This window comes from Prosopis cineraria, unplaced genomic scaffold (genome assembly GCF_029017545.1).
Source record: "Prosopis cineraria cultivar Desert tree isolate PC_DT_omini unplaced genomic scaffold, ASM2901754v1 PC9, whole genome shotgun sequence".
NCBI lineage: Eukaryota > Viridiplantae > Streptophyta > Magnoliopsida > Fabales > Fabaceae > Prosopis > Prosopis cineraria.
The window spans coordinates 21,381,411-21,404,078 of record NW_026555340.1 but is presented as its reverse complement, the minus strand read 5'-3'; the positions used below and the strand labels follow the sequence as shown (position 1 = coordinate 21,404,078).

Genomic DNA, 22,668 nt, shown 5'->3' with positions numbered 1-22,668 from the left:
TTGCTTTGTGGGTTCGACCTTCCGTTACGCTCTTAATTGAGGAAGCCTCTTTTAACACGTGTCACCGTCTGGTATAATATGTAAGAATAATTGGTTTATTTACAATCAATTTTCTTCTATTATTTCTCGTTGGATTGTTGGACGCCAAATTTGCTAGTTTGAACACTTCTCTCGATCCACATTCGGATATTGATTAATCATCAATGTGTGTGTATATATATATAGAGAGAGAGAGAGAGAGTAAAATGTAAATAAACATAAGATCCATAATAGTAGTTAATAGATATTTTGTCAAAAAAATATAAACATAGGATCCATAATAAAAAAATGAGTGTGGGACTTATCATTAAAAAATTAAGATTAATGTGGGACCCATAATTTAATTAATAAAATTTATTTACATTAGATGAAAAATATCTATAAATAACACAAAATCCGTCTTATATGTAGAGTGTTTTGAGAGTAACTTAAATAATTTTTAAATAACATTTATTGCCTTTGGTCTTATTTATGAGACGAAAACAGAATATTTTTTTAATCCTACTTATGAATTATATTATTAAATTTTATCACAAATTTAAAATAGAATAAAAATATTTAAAATTAAGATAAAATAGAGGAGCGAGCAAAATATAAATTGTTCATTAAATCTTAATAAAACGTAAGTATACGTAAAACCCATGATAAAAAAAATTGAGTGTGGGGGCGTACTATTAGAAAATATGTGGGGTTACTGTGAAACTCATAATTTAATTAATAAAATTTATTTTCATATGAAAATTCTTTGTTATATTTAAAAATATTATTTTAATTTAATATATATGACTCAACTTTCAATTGAGTCGATGAAAATAAAAATAAAAATAAAAATTTATTTTTATATGAAGAAATTTTTTGTTGTATCTATTAATTTTAAAAGATATTTATATAAACTTAAAAAGCAGAAAAAAATTTATACAACTAAAATAAAATAAAAGGAGGACAATAAATTTTACTTTAAATTATAAGTACTTTAAAATTATTTTTAACTTTTTATAATTTTTTATTTTTATCCTTTATATGTTAAAAATGCACGAACATTAAATATAGTTATATTGTTAAAGATTAATTCATTCTACAAAATTCAACTCCCTTGTTAAATAATTAATTTTTTTTATTACTTATTTTTAATTCTTGCCATCAATCAAATATACATATTTTTCCTGAAAGTGTTTAAGAAATTAGATTAAGAATGTTTTCATTATTAATATTTAAAATTCTTCTAAATTTTAAGAATAGATGCGTACGTGGCAACTCATGTGATATCATAAGTAGGCTAAAAATAATATTAATACTTTTATAAAAATTTTATTCATATTTTTTTGTTATTGCTTATTAATTGTGCATATTTTTATTTTTTTAAAGGATACATTTTTATTTATGTGATTCCTCCTTTTTTTTTTTTGGCAAACTTATGTGCTATTCCTCCTTAAGTTGTGTTAATAATTAAATTATTTTTTTCATGCGCTATATATATATATATATATATCTCATTAATCTGATATGGCAAATTATGTTATAATAGAGTTATTAATGATAAGGATTAGGGACTTTGGAAAAAAATAAAAACTTAAAAAAATTAATTTTAAACATTTAAATATAAGGAAAGTTATGTGTAATTGCATTAAAGTTCAAGCAAAAAATATGTTCTTGAAATATATATATTTAATAAGAGCAAAGTTAAAAATTTATTAAATTTTAAAATAGAGTTAATAAATTTTAAAAATTTTTTAATACTGATAAAATATATTAAAAATATTTTATAAATAAAATTAGAAGAGTTAAGAAATATTTCACAAAGTAACGACGATAGTTTTTGGACAAAATTATTATTATTTTTATAACGTAATAATTATATCGCGCGCATTGGTTTTAAAAATTAAGTGAAATCAAGTCAAAAGTTATCATACAACTATCCGCGTTTTGTTGATCGCATTGATTAAATAAATAAATAAATAAATAAAAACATGTGTGTTCAAATTAATGTATATATTATACTGCACGCATTGGGATGTTCAGATAGCATTCTCCCTTCTATTTATTTTATTAGTTCCCTTTTAAGAAGGTAAGGTGGTTCACTTTTAAATTAGTAAATTGATACTGATATTTTATTTTAAATAAAATATTTAAATTATTCTTAAAATATAAAAAAGAGAGAAATAAAAAAATAATTTGATATAATTTATTTATCTTTTGAGGATTATGTTTATAATTTTACTATATTTTATTTTTTATATTTTTATTTTACTAATATTAATGAAATTATAAAAATAATTTATAAACAAGATTGAACGAAGTATATGATAGGGGTGATGTGCAATGTAACAGCGTGAACAATAAATATTTTTTTTATTAATGGTACATTTTTTTTTTTGGTTGCTCACATGTGTTTGTTTATTGAAATTGAATACTATGCAAGGCACGTTTGTCCTGAACTGAATGTGATCATATTTTTTATTGGATATTTGAACCTTAATTTATCAAGTGGTCATTTCAAGTCATGTAGACTGTAGATCAGAATGTAACGTCAAGGCGAAAAAAAGCCAAGAAATCAACACTCTTAAGGCCTACTTATTTTTTATTTTTAAAAATTATTTTTTAAAAAATTGAAAACTTTAAAAGCTTATTTAAATTAATGCTTTTGATTTAATTGTTTTTAAAACTGTTTTCATTTTTTATTTTTAAAAACAAAAAAGCAAAAAAAGTTTAAGTTGTTTATGTTTTATTTTTTTTATTTTCAAAATACATTACATTTAATTATTAAAAATTACAACTATCTTGATCAATTTTTATACAAAATCATTATCATTGAACTTCTATAATCATTATTATCAATTTTTTTTAAATTAACATAACCAAATAGAATTTTATTTTGTTTTGTTTTTTAAAAAATAAATTTAAAAACTATATTATATAATATTTTTTAAAAAAAAATGGGAATAGAAATAAACAGGTCCTTCGAGGCTTTTTTATTTTAATTTTTTTTTTTTTGAAAATAAAAAATTTTAAAAATTTGTTTTTATAAGTATTTTTCATTTAGTTATTTTTAAAATTATTTTCATTATTTTTCTTTAAAAACAAAAAAAATATAAATAAATTTAAATTGTTTTCACTTTATTTTTCTTATTTTTAAAATGCACTACATTTGATTATTGAAAATTATAATTATTTTGACCAATTTTTATAATTAACTATCATCATTAATTACCTATAACTATCATTATCAGTCTATTTTTTAATTCTAAAACTTTTTTTAATTGATATAACTAAACAATTTTCATTTTATTTTTTAAATAATTTTAAAAATTGTATGACAAAATAGTTTTAAAAAATAAAAAATGAGAACGGAAAAAAGCCTGGTAGATATGGGCGATAAGCCTGGTATTGGCATTCTAACAGCACTAATTAAACCTTGAGATTTGGCATGGCTTAATTACACGATTCATCAAGACTAATTTTAAAAAAGTTTTTTAAAAAAAAATTGAACGGTCTAAAATTTTAGGGGTGATCTTTAGAATTTGATTGACAAGTTGGGCTGTCACTATGATTTCCTCTCGTGTTTTGGGCTCTTTGGAGCTGTTGCTGGACAACTTTAATGTTTTTTTGGGCTGAAATGGTCTCTCTTGTTTTTTTTTTCACTTATAGTTGGGTTTTCTCCGTGTTGTTATTTGGATTTTGGAGTACCCAAGAATTCCTTAGATCATAAACGAGCCTCACATATCAAAAGTAAGGTGTATCGAAAAAGATTAGTCCTTCAATGATATGATAAATTAAAGTTTGAATTTTTAATAAAAGATGTGTTCACATTTGGCATCTTGAATAGGATCATCTCTAATAAAAAGATACCTATAAATTTTTTTAAAAAACAGAGAGCATCATACATACATACATACATACATATGTCATTATGTTGTTGAAAAAACGAGAAAGATAAGGGTACAGCTACCTCTAATTAAACTTGATAATGTTTGAATTTGACCAAATATATAATCATATAAAAAAGACAGAGAGAGAGAGAGAGAAGGGAATATCAGGTTGAAAGGGGAAAGTTTCTAATCGTAGTTAGTTGAATTACACTCATCTATTATGTTGTCATAACTCTATTGAAATAAAAATCTCACGTGTTTATATTAAAAATGCATGGCCATTACTAAACCAAGCCTAATTGCAATAAAGTTTTAAGACTTAGCGATGTAATTGTTATGAAAATAATGTGTAAAAATCAAAATAATATTTATAATTTATTATGGGGTCAAATAGTAAACATTATAAACTTAAGTTTATAAACAAGAGTCATGATTCTCATGTTGGCCATATTGTCAGAAATGTCATCTATTTACCCTTCTTAGGGACATTCAGCAATTCCATCAAATATAAACTGTCGCCCCTTTGCAAATTGTTGTGTTAAGGATTCTATCTCATTAGTCAAGAGTAGCTTCATTCTTGCTAATGGTAAGAATTCTTTTTCTGATATGCTTGGATCGGAGAATGTAGAAAAGGGAGAAAGTGAAACCTTTAGATGATTTTTCTATTTATTTTTCTCATTTCAAGTGTATTTTCAGTGGAAATTTTCTGACTTTAACATAAAGTAAGTTTTGGATTAATAGACTTGAATTTGAATTTAGATTTTAAATTTAAAATCTTATATTTAAATTTTATATATTTAAAATTATTTGTTTGGATAGTGCAAAATATTTCAAACAAAGAAGGGATATAAGTTGATTTGAAATGAAAACCGAAAATTGAAAGTGACAAATTATTTTTATTTTTTATTGGCGAGAGACAAGGACAATATATGAAAAAAGAGGTGAGAGTATAAGGGATACCAACAATAAAAATACAAAGAAAAGAGGATTGAAATTGTTGAAATTCCCAATAATTAGGGCCTATTTGGTTGGAGGTAAATGGAGGGGAGGGGAGGGGAGGGGTTCCATTTCTCTCATTTGGTTCAAAATTTTTGGAGGGGAGGGGAGCCAAAATTTTGGCTCCCCTCCCCTCTCCTTCCCTTATTTTGGCTCCCTCCAAATTGGGGTTTTTTGGAGGGAGAGTTAAATTTGTTGACTAATTTGTCCTCATTATTTTTATGAAATTACAATATTGCCCTTGAAACACAATAAAAGCATTTGACTCGTAGAAGCTCGCTGGCTTTCTTTTTCTTCCATAAGCTCGGTCTGTCTCGTCCTCCAGGGTCTTTTTCTCGGTCTATCGAAGCTCTCGGTCTATCGGAGCCCTCACCGTGCTTCTGGTTTGCCATGCTCGAAGCCCCCTGTGCGTCGTCCCATCAAGTCCTCCTCTTCGAAGCTCTCATTGCATTCTCAGGTTAGATTCTTCCTCACATTTGCTCGGTCTATCTTTTCTTTAAATTGATCTGCTTGATTTATGTTTGATTTGAGCTTCGTCCTGGTTTTCTTCTTCGTTCTTCGTTCTTTTCTTTCTGTTCGAACCCTGTTCTGAGATCTGTGGTTGTTCTGTTTTCTTCATCCCGCAAGATGTGTGGCTTTGATCTTTGTTCTGGTTGTTTTGTAAAAGTTGGGTCTGGTATGGGGCAATGATAGATAGAGATTTACAGGGAAATTTGTCTCCTTGGCTCCTTCGATCACAGATTGTTTTGTAAAAGTTGTGTCTGGTATGGGGCAATTGATGATATCTTTCTTCAAACCTTGTGATCATATTTTTTGTTTTCTTTTCACCAGAATCGATTTCCCAGACGCTGTAAATTATACTGATCTTTGAAACTCGGAAGTTGCAAGCTTTGCATGGTTAGAAGGTGTGGTTATTTAACTTTGTTTTAACATATATTGGGCTAGGGAGGGGCGGAGGTTCAATTGGGATGATCCAGTTGAATACTTTACTTTTAAGGTTTGGGCATTTCTTGTTGGGTATTATATTCCCTCCTCCTTTCCCCCTTGGCGTATGCGAGTTAATTTTTGTAAGGAGCCGCATGTCTTTCCAGAAAAAAATATATTTTTTCTATGTCATCGGAATGTAGAATTTTTTGGGGCATTGTAAGATGAATTATCTGGTCATCGCCCTTCAATTTGGTCTTGAAGAAATCTAATGTCATGTTCATTAGATATTATAATGTTCCTTTGTCAGTTTAGGGTGAATAGTTTCTAATAAAGTGGGATTTAGGATTCTTTTTCGAATTGTGATTAATTGTGATCCTGTCATTTATTTTTATGAGAGTATCCTTGTTGAGGTCGAGAAGTACCTAACCGTTCTGGTTGTTATTTTGAGATTTGTCAAGCAATTGCGTGTGTAATAAACAAAAACAATATGAAGAACCTCGACTTGTAATAACTTTTTTTAATTTTAAATTTGGAATTATTCTCTATGCATAGGGACGAACATGGCTAGAATTTTTCTGTCTTGACTGAGGATAAAACACTCTCTTGCTAGTCTTGTGCATGTGTGTGTAAGTCTCTGCTTGTCTCTATGTCTTTGTTTGCACTTTGTAGGGTACCTGATAGATAATCCTTTGTTGACTTAAGAGTATTATTTTGATACATATATTATTAACTAGATAGAGCTGTGAGACTCTAGTGTCTTTTAAATTAAGAAGGGTCTTTACTATTCGTGTTTTAGATGTGATGTTGCATTGAATATTGCTAGTTCTTTTGCTTCTATCTTGAGATTGCTAAGTTTGGGATCTGTAGAGTCACAAAAATATTGTTTCTTTGCTCGTACTATATATGATCATTGTTTTTTGCTGATGAAACTAAATCTTTTGCTCTTATTTATGATAATTTTGGCTTGTTTATTGATTTCCATTATTCTTCTTGATTGCTTTGTTAGATGAGCAAAGAATCTGAAAATCTTTTACTGGTGCAACATTGGTTTGAATTGCGTCGAAGAGCACTAGCTCTTCTTGCTTGTGTCCTTGTAAAAGTATGTGCAAGTGACATGTGTTCGAAAAAAATAAGTTACAGTTTGAGTGGCAAGAAAGAAATGGTACGTGATGAAATAATGAGCCAAATTAGTGATTATCCCTCTAGTCGAAATATTATTAGAATGACTCCTAAAACTTTTTTAGAATTATGTGGTATGTTAGAAAGAGAGGTTGGCCTGCAACCCACGTGATGGTCAAGTGTGGAAGAAATGGTTGCAAAAACTCTATATATATTGACATACAACGCAAAAAATCATAAAGTGAATTTTTGGTTTAGGCGTTTTGGTGAGACAATTAGTCGCCATTTTCATCAAGTTTTGATAGCTATCATTGACTTAGAAGAAAAATTTCTTGTTCAACCTAATGGCTCAACCATCCTTCCTGAAATTGAAAAAGATAAGAAATTCTTCCCATATTTTAAGGATTGTGTTGGTGCTATTGATGGAACACATATGCGAGTCAAGGTGCCTTCTTTAGATGCTCCTAGATACTGTGGTAGGAAGGAATTTCTGACACAGAACGTCTTAGCAACATGTACCTTTGATCTAAAGTTCACGTATGTGCTTCCTAGATGGGAAGGTACTGCATCTGACTCAAGAATCATTAAAAATGCATTAACACGAGAAAATAAGCTTATAATTCCTGAAGGTAAATATTTTACTAATTTTGATAAAGTTTATATTTGTGAATATAAAATTATTATAGTAATTATTTTCTTTTACGATAGGTAAATATTACCTTGTCGATGCTGGATTCATGTTAACAAGAGGATTTATAACACCTCACCGAAGAGTCCGTTATCATTTGAAAGAATATTCAAAATAGAATCCCCCCTAAATTATAGAGAGTTATTTAACCTTCGACATGCAAAGTTACGCAATGCCATTGAACGTGCTTTTGGTGTTTTGAAAAAAAGATTTTCCATTCTATCCAATGTAACTGAACCTACATATGGAATCAAAGCACAAAAAATGATAATATATGTATGTTGCATTCTTCATAACTTCCTTGTGAGTATGGACCCTATTGAAGATCTTTTAGAGGAAGTTGATGCTGTTCTTGCAAGAGAAAGCCATTCAAATGATAATAACCATGCTCAAAGAGGGGACAATAATAAGGCTGCTCGAGGTGAACTTATTAGAGAAAATATAGCCAATTAGATGTGGGCAGATTATCAGGAACATCTGGCTACTCTTGAGGATGAACTTGATGATTGAATTTTGATTTCTCAATAAGTTAGACTCTATTGTATCATTATAGACATTTAAATATGTTGTATTATTACATTAACTTATATTGAGTTTAATTGAGGTTTGATCAGATATTAAAATTTGTTGTTTATTGACTTTTATTTGTTTTGTATTATTTGTTTAGTTTGCTATTGAAATTTGATTAGCTTTTCATATTGGGATTGGTATTATGTGATTATATTGTTATGTGATAGGATGGCACCAAACAATAATAAGGAGATTGTGAATTGGACAAGATTAATGGATGATGCCCTCGTTGATGCTTTCATGAATGAATATAATGAAGGTCACAAAGTTAATGGCACTTTTACAACTACAGCGTATGATAACATATGTAAATATTTGAGTGCTTTATTCGGTAAACAAATTGACAAGGAAAATGTGAAAAATCGATGGAAGACTTTAAAGAGAAACTTTTCATATGTTTATGACATTTTCAAAAGTTTGAGTGGGTTCGCTTGGAATTCAATAATTCAAGTATGGGATGCTGAGCCTGAAGTTTAGGATGCATTAATTGAGGTAAATTTCTTACATATGCATTGATTATATTATTATTTGAAAATGAAAAAGTGTGCATTTGCAATTGAATTGCTTTTGTAATTTCCCTTGTTTCAAGCTAAACCTAAAGCAGCATTGTGGAGAACTACTCCTTTTCCAAACTATAAAAAAAATGATGATATTATATGGAGTAGATAGAGCTAATGGACATGAGAGTGAGACAGCTCGTGAGTGCAGAAAGAGGCGTCGTTCTCAGGAAGAAGTCACTGAAACCGTCAATATGACATTAACAATATTGTCTCACAAAATAGAGCCATAATTAATGTTGAGCTTGATGGACAAGAAATCTCACCGGGACAAGAAAACTCACCTGACCAAGAGCACTCACCTACTATTAATAGTGCATGTAGTAAGAAGACAAAGAGGGTGTCTAAGGAAAAGGAGGCTAGTCTAAATGAGTTGACGGGAGTAGTGTTAGCTGTGGCTGAGGCAATTCAATAAGGAAATGTGATGATAGGACAAAGTCTCAAGAAGGTGCCACAATTGTCAGGTGAAGAAATTTGAAAAATGCTTGAAGAGTGTGGGATTGATGCTGCAAGATTACCTGGCAAATATTAGTTTCTTATGGCTGATAATGATAGGCTTAGAGTAGCAACTCAATGTCCAGCACCAGTACGGAAGGATGTAATAATGAGGATGTTTTATAGTTTTAATTAGATGATGACTTTTATTGATAATTTTTGTATATTTTGTTAGCTAGATGTCAAAATGTGATTCTTAAGTATGATCAATATATTTTGTATATTTTGTTATTAATGATGACGATTGTTGCTTAATTATTATTAAGGACTAGCATTGTCTTGTGCAATTACTGAGGGTATAAAATCATTAGTTTCATTGATTTTTTCACAAAGTATTGTTTAATATTTAGATTAATTTACTAATAAAATTATTTAATAGTATTATTTAATTTACTTATTCGGGGTGAAGAAGTAAAAAAAAATTGACAAGATTCGGGTAATTTAAAAAAAAAATTATACAATTTGAGTTTATATATAAAATAGATTTGTGTGATAAAATGTTAAAAAATATATATTATTGTACAAGGGTATAATAATAATTTAATTATTACCTCCCCTCCCCTCCCCTCCCCTCCCCTCCTAAACCAAACAAAGGATTATTAAAAACTCCTCCCCTCCCTTCCCTTCTAATCAAACCAAATAAGGTATCTTAAAAACCCTCCCCTCCCCTTCCCTCCATCCCCTCCCCTCCCCTCATCTCAAACCAAACATAGCCTTAGAGTACAGAAAAAATTTAAAATTATAGAGAAATTATAAAAAGAAGTGAGATTAAATTTAGATAAAATCTAAATCTATAAATTTTTCAAGTATCAAATGATAAATTGATTCAAATTTAAATCCTCAATTAGATTAACCCTTTCCAACCCATGATTCCATGCTTCTCAACCCAAAGTATATATATATATATACACATATATTTGGGAGTCAAGACCATAGAGAATGAAATGAGAAACTCAGATAGTGAAATGATGATAATTTGCCTCATCCTTGTTTGGACACTCAACTAAAAAATACAACAGAATTTGGACTACTTTCCAAGGTTTAAAGCATATATTTAAAAACCCTTCATTATTTTTTATTCTTTATCCCCGTCCAAAGAAAGGAAAAGAAAAAAGCACATCTAAAAGGCACCATATTAAGGCAAGAGATGCATCAAGGATGATAAGAGTTGGGGGGCGGGGGAATAGAAGCTTTACTTAACAAACCATAAGCCTTTTTCCCTTCGTTAGGTGGCCTTACCATATTCAGAATATTGATAGATACAGACACAATGAGCATATTGAAGGAAACAAAGTAGGACCCAGCTTGTTTTCCATTAACAACATTATACCTTTGCAGGTTAAGTACACACCAGAGAGCAAAAGAAAAAAGGAAAAGGAAAACATTATAATGACAAGACAAAACTCTTAAAAGAACTTTTTCCCCCCACTAGCATTCTCTCTGTCTTTCTTTGCTTTACTTATTTAGTGTTTCTTCTCAAGCTTGATTACGCTTGCCGTGCCCATAGATGAACCTTTCAGCTCCCTCTGTGTATACATGAGTCTCGTTATCTAGCCTGCAAAACAGGCCTTCTAAAATCAGATGAAAATTGAACATTTCCAACCCAAGAGCTTAATGATAAATGAAAATGTTGAAGGAATGAGATCCTGACATATCACCATCCTTTATTCTTTTGGAAGAGAAAGTGATACACACAGAAGTGCATGTGAATTCACTTACTTTCTCTATTTCGATTTGCATGCTTATCATGCATCTTCTTGTTTCTGAATACTGAGGATTCAAATCCAAACATATAACCATGTTTCAAAATATAAGGCATTTACACTTACGAGTTGCGAACAGTTTTGCTCAGAGTGGAGGCAGACAAAAATGTCTTTCCATCAAGATATCTGTTTTCTCCCTTTATCCTCTGTTTCATTCTGAGGTCTAGATCTTCAGCACTCAGGTTTATTGGAGAGTCTGAAGCCTGGTGTGGTCCAAAAATAACAAAGAAACATTCTTAGAAGTTACGTTAACAAATCTGCATAAAGTGAATCAGCCAAGTTCTGAAGTACCCTAGTTATCCGCAATTTTGAACCCAAAATAGTTTGCAGATTATAATTTGAAGTAACCTTAAATATCTTTTTGAAACTCGAAGAACTTCATCATTTGTTTTCGGGGTCTTTTTCTTAACACATATAGCATGAAATGAAAAGCTGACAAGCTTAATTGTTGGATATATTACCATGACCCATCCCCAAATATCAGCATAAGAAGGGATATGAGCAGAATAAGGCACAACATCTGCAAGAAGGGGGGGGGGGAGAGAGAAGTTTAGTGTAGGAATAAGAAGTTAAGGAGGAAATAAAATTATATTCCCTTAGACTTACAGGGTTACTTACACTTGAAAACTTGCCTCAAAGTGTTGTAGATGCATGAGAAAACTTCAGTATGGCTAAATATCCCAGCTGGTCCTGCCTGCATAAGAATAAAACTCAAATAAGTTCATTTTATACTTTAGCTTTCACCAAGAACTTTCTTTTTTTCACGTGTGCTAACATTTCACACAGGTTTCTCACTTCCACGTACCTGAGTCACGAATATACCATCCTGCTTCATCTTAGGCTTAACAGTGAACTCATAGAAGGACTTGGTGTAAAGTTTATAACAAGGACCTCCTTCTATTGGATCTGCCAGATCACCTATTATAACATCATAGCTCTCTTTTCTTGCTTCAAGCTCAGTCCTGCAATATACCACATATTATATCAGCCATGAATTGCTCAAGTATGTTACAGACTACTAATCTACTATGATTGTGAATAATCCAACAAGCATGAGGTACTGATAGTTTGTCAATTAGACCTGGCATCATTGATGATGATTTCGAGTCTTTGATCGCGGAATGCTTCCTTGTTTACAAGTAGGTGTGATTTGCAGAATTCCACTACCTCCTGCTCCAGTAATCATCGACACATGGATTTGAACCAGTTAAATTAAAAAAAAAAATCCTTAAAAAAAATCCTTATAAAATAAGATCAGAAAATAGAGAAAAACATTCGCATATCTAGAAGATTATATCGACACCTCATCTATATCACACATCACAACTTTGTCTATGGTCTTGTGCCTCAGTAATTCCCTTGCAGTTGATCCTTCTCCCCCTCCCATAATAAAAACATTCTTTGGACTAAAGCACATAATGGAGACATATTAATAAAACATTCAAATGTTATTGAAATCCTTCAAGATATTATCATTAAAGAGAGAAAAGAAAATTTACTTGGGATGATGAAGAAGAGCTGGATGAACCAGACATTCATGGTAAATAAATTCATCTATCTCTGCACTCTGAAGCTTTCCATCAATCACCAATGCCTGTAGGAGAGAGAACACAAACGTGTTAGACCATGTCACATAAAAAATAATTAATCTCATTCAATTTTTTACAACTAACATTCTAGAATCTGATCGTCTGCTTTGTAACTGTATATGGTACCTTCAAAAAGATAGACTTTAAGAAAAAAATATAGCAAGTGCAGAGAGAAAAAGTAAACTCTACATAGTCATATTCTTTCATACTATAATCTTTCTAAATGCTAATTATATGACTACAAAAGATCCAATTTAAAATATTCTATTGTAGATTTGAACCTTTCCAAAGGGCTTAGTGTCCAGCAGGGCAATGTCTTGGTACTGGCTAGCTCCTGTATGCAATATACTGCAGCAACAAAAGACGGAAAGTGTTATAGTATTTTTATCAAACGGTTGGAAGTGATAAACTTTGTACCAAAAAGTGCAAGCCTAATTTTCATTTCATAGTATCTGTTGTCTGCCTTTTTCATGGCCACAGGCAAAAAGAGCTTTCAACTTTCAGGGATAACATTACTTTTTCCTAAGCAAGAACTTGGAATGTCCTAAATGTCTGTCTGTGATATACAGCCAAGCATACTTTAAACCCATTGGCCGTTGTACTTTAGTTATTTAAACATTTATGTAAGTTTTTGTCTCTCAAACCCCATGAACAGCTCTTGTCTTGCTTCTTGCAGATCATCATGTATCACCAAACAAAGTATTGACAGTAAATAAAGAAGAATGGTCAAGACTCATATCTCTCAGAGACAACAAAGACAGATTCTAACTCAGCAATATAATGGGCAGACTGGTTTGGATTCTGATCTCAAAAAGGTAACAAGAAATGCAAAACACAATATAAGAGTGGGTGAGTGTATGTACCTTTTGAGAGCAAAACACCATCTTAAGTTCTCTTCAATCTCTTCTTCATACCAACAGCTCTTTCTGTAACCATTAAGCGAATGGTTTTTGCCGTTGACTCCATTTCCATTAGCATTAATCCCATTGGAGAAAGCTATATCACCCATCTTCTTTCCTTGAGAAACTCAAGAGAAGCTTAAGGGAGATTGAGAGAGAGAGAGAGAGAGAGAGAGAGATGTTGTAGTGGCGAAGTGTGGAGAAGAGAAGGGAGCCAGTAGAGAATATATAAGAAGAACAAGGAAGAGAGAGTAATGAAAAGGGAGAATGATGATGGGTTTGAGTTGGCAATGGAATTAGCTTGGGAATATCTTTGCTAAAGTGGCCGTGTAGATCTTCCTGGGTTTTCGTAAAGTAGAATACAAAGAAAGCTCTGTCGCGATTTGTGAGGCTGATTTCATGATCTGGGTTTTTGTTTATGCCCCATTTTTTGAATTTATCATTGCTCATACATGCTGCAACAACCATCATAATTTCATTTCCGTTTTCGTTTATTATTTCTTTTTCCTCCACACAAATATATTTTCATATTCTTTAAAATTTTAAGACTCATAGAATGTGGTGGATAACTCCTTGTAACATTTTTAACCGCCAAAAAACAAACAAAAAAACAGAAAAGGCAATTATTAGTGGTTACTCCCTCCACAGCCTCCACAATAAAAAGCACGGATAATTGTTTAAAAAGATTACTTAAATCTTTAATTTTTTTAAAAGTTTTATGTTTTTTACAATTACTCTCCCTGTTGAAAAATATAAAATATTTTTTATTTGATCTCATTTCTAATAAAATAATTACTTATTTTCAAATTAACCCTATATTTATATATTCACCCTTATTTAATAAGGTGTTTCACCTTAAAATAAATATAAAGTATTTATTTAATATGGATACTTTAAAAAAAAGATAACAATTATATCTTGAAAGACTATAAATATTTTACATTTTTTAACATATATCCTTTCAAAAAATATTTTATATTTTTTAACAAAAAGAATGTACTCTTGTTAAATACTTTATATAAGTGTCTTAATTATCACAATTGAAATTTCAATACTTATTTTTCTTCAAAAATAATAATAAATAAAGTAAAAGTATAGTTGAAAAAATAATTATAAAAAAATTACCCAATATTCTATATTTCAAACTAAACAAACCTTATGGAAGATATCATATGTTGTGATTCCAATAGAATAAAGTCTTAAAACTATCCAATTCTTTCAAATTATGCCCCATGTAGGTGCTATATATTAATGATTTGCTCCACCATAAATTACTTTTTAAGTAATTTTTCTCATTTCTTGAGCGTATATTCCCATGAAATTTCGCAAAATGTCTTTTAATAAAATCAATTCTTCTAAAACACATCTAATACTTCACATAAAGAAATGCAATTTATACGTCAAAATATTGATTAAGTTGTCAAACTTGCTTTTATTTAATGCGTTGAATTAGAGTACATAAACTCATAAGAGGGGGGAAATATTGATAAATGTTATTTCGAACTTCCAAAACATCTTAAACATTCACAATAGAAATCAATTGATGTTTGATTTAGTTAATGATATGAGAAAGCTCGTTATGCATAATGGGAAGGTTACTTATGAGTGTGCGTGTAAGAAAGCTCATAAATTCATAATTGAATTGTCTATATTTAAACAGTTATAACTCCTTATGCTAAAAATCAACACCAGTTGATAGTGTTTTAAAAGTCAAACCCAAAGATGAATTAAAAAAGTTAACAGTTCACGATCTTCATAATTTAACTAGTTAAATCAATAGTTGAATATGTGATATAATAATTAAATAAAATTTAATATTCAAATGAAAAATTGATCCAACCATTCTAACTTTAATTTTTCTCTACGTTTTCAAGAACAGTTTAAGTTAAAACAAGTTAATTCAAGTCGATTGTTAAAATGGGTGAAATGATTGAACCAAATTGTTTTCTTCTCCTCACAATTGTACAAGTAGTCCAGCTGAAAACATGGCAAATTGGTTGCCAATTTTAGTTGTAAATATAAAAAAGAAAAGGGTTGTAATGAACAGGTGACAGATGGCATGGGCATGTGAAGAGAGAGAGAGAATGATGAGGGAGAAGAAGGTGGAGATGAAAAGTAATAGTGGGAATATAGAGAAACGGGGAGTAAGAGAAGATAATGATGGAGGGAGTGACAAATACCGAAGATTAAGGCTTCTTGTTATTGCTATTTGTTTTTTTTTATATGGATGAAATAAATAAAAATGATAAATGTTTGTGTATTGAATTGAGAGAGAAAGAGAGACAGAAGGGAAGCGTGCAGGGAAGATCATGATGTATATTCTATTTGCTGCCCCAAAAAGGCATCGCACCAAGGCTGCGCGTGCTTCCCCATTATCCCTCATCATCGCTCTCACCTTCCTTAACAGTCACTTACACCCCATTCCCTGCAAGCTACACGACAATATAATACCACATCTTCTATACATTAAAATCATATTCCCTCCCATTTAAAAACTTTTAAAAATTGAATAAAATAAAATAAAATAAAATAATTTATTAAATAAAAATAAATATATAACAATAAAATTAATTTAAAAATAATTAATTATTTTATTTGGATGTAAAATTTAATTAAAAATATCTTATATTTTTTAACTAAAAAAGTATATATTAATAAAATTTATTAAATATATTTTATAATTTTATTTTTTAAAAAAATAGAAACTTTTAAAATATTTTTCATTTAATACCGTTTCTTTTTTTTTTTTTACAAAATGTTTAAGTAAGTTAAGTTTCAAAAACTTGTCATAATTAGGGCATGCATTCAAGCATAAAGAGCATGTACAGGTCACTCATCAATAAAGTTTTTGCATCGCTAGTGAGATTTTGTTGCATAACCTGACGATTTATAAGTTAAATTATTACCAACTTAACCAATATTTGTTCGTTCATTTAATATTTCATTTATGAAATAATATTAAAAAAAAGAATATATGAAAATAATAATATTAAAAAATTTATTAATAAAATTTTATTTTTATTAAAATATCTTATGTTTTGAAATGTTGAAATTGTTCAAGAGTGTCTAACTATCTTACCAAAATCTAGAAAAGTGGTTAATTTATTAGCTTTGTTAAAAAAAAAAGAATAGAATTTTAATTTTACCCCTAGTTGAATAATTTTTTTTTTCAAATTTAGATAGTATATCAAGGATTCATAAAATAACTAAACTTAAACGGTTGAAATTTGATATAAATTATTTAGAATTAGAATTAGGAGAAGGGACTGTATGTATTGTAATATATATTTAATGTTAAATGGTTGTAATATTTTTAAATAATAATATTTAAATTATTATATATTATAATATTCGTATTTTAATAAGATATTACTAATATAAATATAATATTTTTAATGACTTGTCGTTACTAGCGTGGTTGTCAGTAATGGTAATATGATAAATACTTGCAGTCTGAGCAGTTAAAATGATAATTTGATCTTTTATATGAGTAAAAAATAGAATTATTTTTTAAATTCATTTATAATCTATGAAACTTAATTGATATGAGTTTTCTCATATGATACTTGTTTATAATTTTTTGACTTTTTTTCTTATGATTTTAAAGTTATGTTATGCAATTTTATGATCAATTATTGGGAAAAAGTTCATATTTATTAATATTTTGGACAATATTACATATTTTTAAATGTTAAAAATATTGAAATAAAAAGTTAAAGGTCTCGAATGTTTTTTAAACTTATAATTTAATGGTAAAATTGTCCTAAATCTATTGATTAATTAGACTAAAGTTTGTTAACTTTGAATCATTGTTATTTGACCCCCAACCCATCTTCCATCAATCTATTCCCTTTTTTCTTCCTCACTATTCGTCTATTTTTTTTTTTTTTACATGTCTTTATGTGTAGATCAGAGTGACCTATTCTTAGGCTAATAAATTTGGATATTGACCAACCTCCCAACCTAGAAATAGAGGATTTAGAATTTTAGGTAGCATGAATAATATAAATCCACTCACTTATAAGTATCATGCGTAACACAATAAATATAAGTTTATATCAATATACATTTTTTTAATTATTCTTCAAAAGTGCCCAAATTATTTATAGATATTTAAAAATATATTGTGTTTTAATTACTTAAAGATTAACATTATTACAACACAAATAATTTAAAACAGTGACAGAAGTGGCATATGCACTCCCTTAATTTGAAAGAAATTAAGTTTGCTATTTTACCTTTCTAACCACAAAATTTTATACCCCTTGAAATTTAAATTTTTTTGTGAATATTTTAACTTAAATTCAGTTTTAAATTTACTAAATTCAAAACTCTAATATGATTTTTAAAAAAGAATATACTTATTTATTTTATTTTTTAAGTTTCTACTTAACGACTACAAATTTTTAGATTTTTATATATAAAATAATATTAAAAATTAGTGATTTATATGAAAAAAATATTTTTAATAGTATTTGACAATAAATAATAAACAATTATAAAATATATGATTATTTTTAAAAATACTAAATAATTATTTTTAAATAATTATTTTTAAAATTAATTTACACCTCTTGATACAGGGTCCTAGTTTTACCATTGGTTTAAATTATTTAGTATTCTTTAGAAAATAATTCAACTACAAAGATAATTTTACCTCAAATTTATTTAACATAATAAGTGACATTTTCAATCAGACTTAAGTCTTAATTAATATTTTTAACATTCAACTTTAAAGTATTTAATGTCAGGAAGAAATATATTATATTTTAATTATTTTAGAAATGAAATTACTAAAATAAAAAGTTTTAGACATTGGCATTTTATGATTTTCTATTGATGCAATATTGACGTTGTTTATTGGCTAAATTTCACAAATCTCCCCTCAAATTTGACCCATTATGCAAATAACATTTTGATATTTATAACTTGATAAAACAGACCTCCTAAATTTTTAAATTTGTGAAAAGTGAAATAACCCAGAGTAACATTGTTTTTAACCCTCAGCCATAAAAGGTGTAATTGTTAAAATTTAAATTAAAGTTGCAAACAAAGAAAGTAAAATTGTTAATACAAGAAGTGTAATTATTAGCTTAGTTATGCAGTAACAAATATGCTTCATATCTCAACAATTCTAGTTTAGATATTAACATCACACAGCGTCATAACTTTAGTTTAGTCATATAATAATAATTGTTCTTCTTATATTAATAATATTATCTTTGTTATTAACAACTTCAATTTAAGTTTTAATAAATACGTTTTTTAATTAATTTGTAGAGGGCTGTAAATATAATTTCATAAAAAATAATTTCAGATAAATATTTCAGAACTCCCGGGCAACCAACTTACTTTGTGATGCTATTTCGTCAATTGTATATTTAAAGAAATTTATTTGGCATTCTTCCTTATTTTTAAAACATTTTATATTACAAAATATCAAATTAGTTTACATTATAAAAACGATTTTCGTATTTAGTACCTACTGTGCCTTTAACTATTTTTAATAAAATAATACATGTAGGCAATAAAAAGCATTAAATAATCATTACATGATAAGGATTCTTTTGATTTTTAAAAAAATTACTGAGAAGTCTCACATAAAAATTTCAATTACCCTTAAATTTTATGAAATGTATAAATTATTGTTGAGTCCTAAATCCTATACAATCACAACTTTTGACAAGAAAAAACGATTTGCTGAGTTATTATTTTAAATTGTTATTTTTCTTTGTTAAGTTATAATTATACAATATTTAAGACTTGTGAGTATTTTATGCATTTTACAAAATTTTTTGATAATTAAAATTCTTATAAGGAACAAAGAGTTATTTTCTTTTGATTTGTTTATAAAAAAGTAATAATATTAACAAAAGTAAAAAAGTTTAAAATAAGAGAATTAAGCTCTAATTAGCAAAATAACAAGAAAAACAGAAATAGATGGAAAAGATACAGGAGTGGGTTTCTCTCATTTATTTATTTTTTTCTCCACCGTCTGTTCATTATAAATCTAAATCATTTAAATTAAATTTATATTTTTAAAATTATTAAATTTATATTTTTAAATTTAATATAACGGCATGGTGGTCTCTTCTTTTCTCTCGTCTACAAGGGAGAAAATTCAACACCACACGGATACACGGAAGCTATCAAGCTTTCGACTTTAGTTGCGAAAATTCGGTTAAAAAAAAACCATAAATATCGTAGTCAAAGGGATAAAAAGGTAATAATATTAACAAAAGTAAAAAAATTAAAATAAGAGAATTAAGGTCTGAGTTGCAAAGTAATAAGAAAAACATAAATAGATGGAAAAGATACAAGAATGGGCTTCCCTTCTTTACTTTTTTTTTTTTTCCTCCACTGTCTCTCCACAATAAATCTAAACCATTTAAATTAAATTTAAATTTTTAAAAATTTTAAATTTTAAATTTTAAATTTAATATAACAGTATGGTGGTATCTCTTTTACTCTCCATTACAATGGAAAAAATTCAACACCGCACAGATACATAGAAGCTACCGAGCTTTCCACTTATCAAGTTGTGAAAGTTCGGTTAAAAAAAAAATACAAACAAACAAGAAGACGACGACGAAGCATAAATATCCTAATCAAAGGGATAAGCATTGATTTTCCCCACCTTTGATGGCAAGATATTTGATTTGATGTTCCAAGAAACGCCAAATCATTATTTTTCTCGGTAAAGTAAAGATTGAAGCTAAGTGGGCATGAGGCTGAAAGTCACGGCGGTCATGGCATGGAATGTGTAGTGAAACTTACTGTCTCCCTCTGGATTAAAATATAAAATATTAATAATTAATTTAAGTCATTAAAAAATGTTAGTTAAAAATTTATTTTTTTAAAAAATTATATCTTTTTAATTATATTTTTATTAAATACTTTATATAAAAATATTAATAATAATAATTAATAGTTTATTGCATACTTTTTTAAAAAATGATAATAAGTGAAAAAGGAGTATAGTTAAAAAATAATTATAAAAGTTATCCAATTTTATATTTTGAATCAAATAAGGTTTATAAAACATGCCTTGTATTATAATTCAGATGAATTATTCAGTCATTTGTATGGACCAAGGAGTATTGTATTTTGTTTCCTACACATCAAAAGACGGAGAGGGGGAAAAAAAAAACAACTTGCCCTCACTCATCTTATTTATAGAGCAAGGGGAGAAATTTTTTTTATTATATTTATAAATTATTTTATTAAATTTTTATCACAAATTTCTCCTTTTGACCTTTATTAAACATTAGAAAAAAATATATTATTAAAGTACATATATTTACTAGGAGCGCACTTGAAAATTTATTAAATTCTTAGATAGAGTTAATGAATTTTAAAATTTTTCTTTATTTCGATAAAACATATTAAAAGTGTCTTATAAAATGGATTAAAGAAATGTGACCTATGATACTTAAAAGTTACTCATTTTATTCTATTTATAAATTATTTTCAACATGTTTCACTAGAACTAAGAAATATCTTAAAACTTATTAACTATGTTTAAAAATTCAATAAATTCTTAACTTTGTCGCTATTAAATATATATATTTTACAATTTATTTTTTTTCCAAAATTCAATAAAGGTTACGAGAAAAAATTTGTGACAAAAATTAATAATATGACTTATAAATATGACAAAGAAAAACTTCTCTCTATATCCTATAAATAAGACTAAAGAAAGTATTTTTTTAAAAGTATTTTTTATTTTTGACATTATAAATATGGAAAATTATGTATAAGTCTTTTAGAGTAGACTTATTTATAAATAAGTTTCACAAAATTTAAAAATCATGGTAAAGTTCCTCGGGAGTATAATTTAAAATTTGAGTGAAAAGACAATAATGCTCTATTAAAAATACATTATATAAATCAAATAATTTACAACTATCATTTTAACTTTTTACAATTGTTCACATATTCAATAGTTAAACTAATCATGCATTATAAATTTAATATTAAGAAAAAATTACATGTAGGTCTCCTAGAGCTAACTTATTTATAAATAAGTCACATAAAATTCAGAAATCACATTTAGGCCCCTTAAGATCTAATTATAATGTGAAATTGGGGTAACAAAACAATAATGCACCTATTAAATATATATATACGTTATATTAATCAAATAATTTATCACTATGTCATTAATAATATATAACTATAATTTTAACTTTTTACAACTATAATTTTATATATTCAGTAATTAAATTGATCAATTTAACTATTGAATATGTGAAGTTACAGTTATAAAAAATTAAAGTCATAGTTGTAAATTATTGATGATGTCTGTAAATAATTAATGTTAAACTTTATTAGCAATGTATAATTGTTGAACTATTAGATATGTAAAGTTATAATTATAAAAAATTAAAATTATAGTTGTAAATTGTGAGTGAAATAACTATAAGTTAATTATTTGATTGATACAATGTATGTTTAATAAGGATATTATTGTCTTTCCAGCTAAATTTCAAACTACAATTAGGTTGTAGTTTCCAAATTTCGTGGGAATTATTCATGAATAAGTTTACTCCATTGGACCATGCATAATTTTTCCTACTATTAATTATATATAACTATCTCATCAATAATTTACATTTATCACTTTAATATTTTATAATTATAACTTCATATATCTAATAGTTAAATTGATCATGTATTACTAATAAAATTTAACACTAATTGTTTACAAACCCCATTAATAATTTATAACCATCACTATAATATTTTACAACTCTAACTTTAATATTTTTAATAAGAGTAGTATTATCTTTGTATCTCAATTTTAAATAATACTTAGATCTCAAAAAACTTAATTGTAATTTCCAAAATTTACAAGATTTATTTTATTTATAAGTAAGTTACCTCCACAGGACATATTTATAATTTTTTTCTTATAAATATTGTTGACTAAAATTGTAGCTCAATTTTTCAGTTCTTGAAAGGTATCATTACATAGTTGGTAAAAAACCAAAAGAAAGGTATTATTATGTAGGAATAAAAATAAGGAAGAATGACAATAAAATCTAAAATAAAAATTTTAACAATTAAGTCTCCAACAAAATTTAAAAATTAAATTATAAATAGTAATTCAAATAACTTTAAACAAGCTCTCAATTACAAGTCGATAATTATATTTAAA

At 27.6% G+C, this 22,668-nt stretch overlaps 1 protein-coding gene and 1 long non-coding RNA gene across 2 annotated transcripts; one reads left to right on the top strand and one right to left on the bottom strand.

Annotated features, from left to right (window-relative positions):
* The first annotated feature begins 5,203 nt into the window (after window positions 1-5,203).
* Window positions 5,204-8,258, top strand: LOC129320800 (uncharacterized). The gene is made up of 2 exons (XR_008595829.1): window positions 5,204-5,358; window positions 5,733-8,258. It is a non-coding gene; the product is annotated as an uncharacterized LOC129320800 (long non-coding RNA).
* A 2,278-nt stretch (window positions 8,259-10,536) lies between these two features.
* On the bottom strand, window positions 10,537-13,840 carry LOC129320799 (thermospermine synthase ACAULIS5-like). The gene is made up of 10 exons (XM_054966416.1): window positions 13,473-13,840; window positions 12,891-12,957; window positions 12,520-12,614; window positions 12,324-12,426; window positions 12,102-12,190; window positions 11,826-11,982; window positions 11,639-11,714; window positions 11,482-11,540; window positions 11,087-11,223; window positions 10,537-10,812 (listed from the first exon to the last, which is right to left on the bottom strand). Exons 1-10 carry the CDS (start codon window positions 13,616-13,618, stop codon window positions 10,734-10,736), a joined length of 1,008 nt encoding a protein of 335 aa, XP_054822391.1. The 5' UTR covers window positions 13,619-13,840; the 3' UTR covers window positions 10,537-10,733.
* Between the last annotated feature and the right edge of the window lie 8,828 nt (window positions 13,841-22,668).

What these genes read in the sequence shown, in the direction of transcription:
- LOC129320799 (XM_054966416.1), bottom strand. Translation starts at nt 13,618, where the DNA reads ATGGGTGATATAGCTTTCTCCAATGGGATTAATGCTAATGGAAATGGA. An exon ending in GCTCTTCTTCATCATCCCAA is followed by an intron (nt 12,427 to 12,519) that starts GTAAATTTTCTT and finishes TATGTGCTTTAG; the next exon opens with TCCAAAGAATGTTTTTATTA. An exon ending in TGATGTGTGATATAGATGAG is followed by an intron (nt 12,191 to 12,323) that starts GTGTCGATATAA and finishes TTACTGGAGCAG; the next exon opens with GAGGTAGTGGAATTCTGCAA.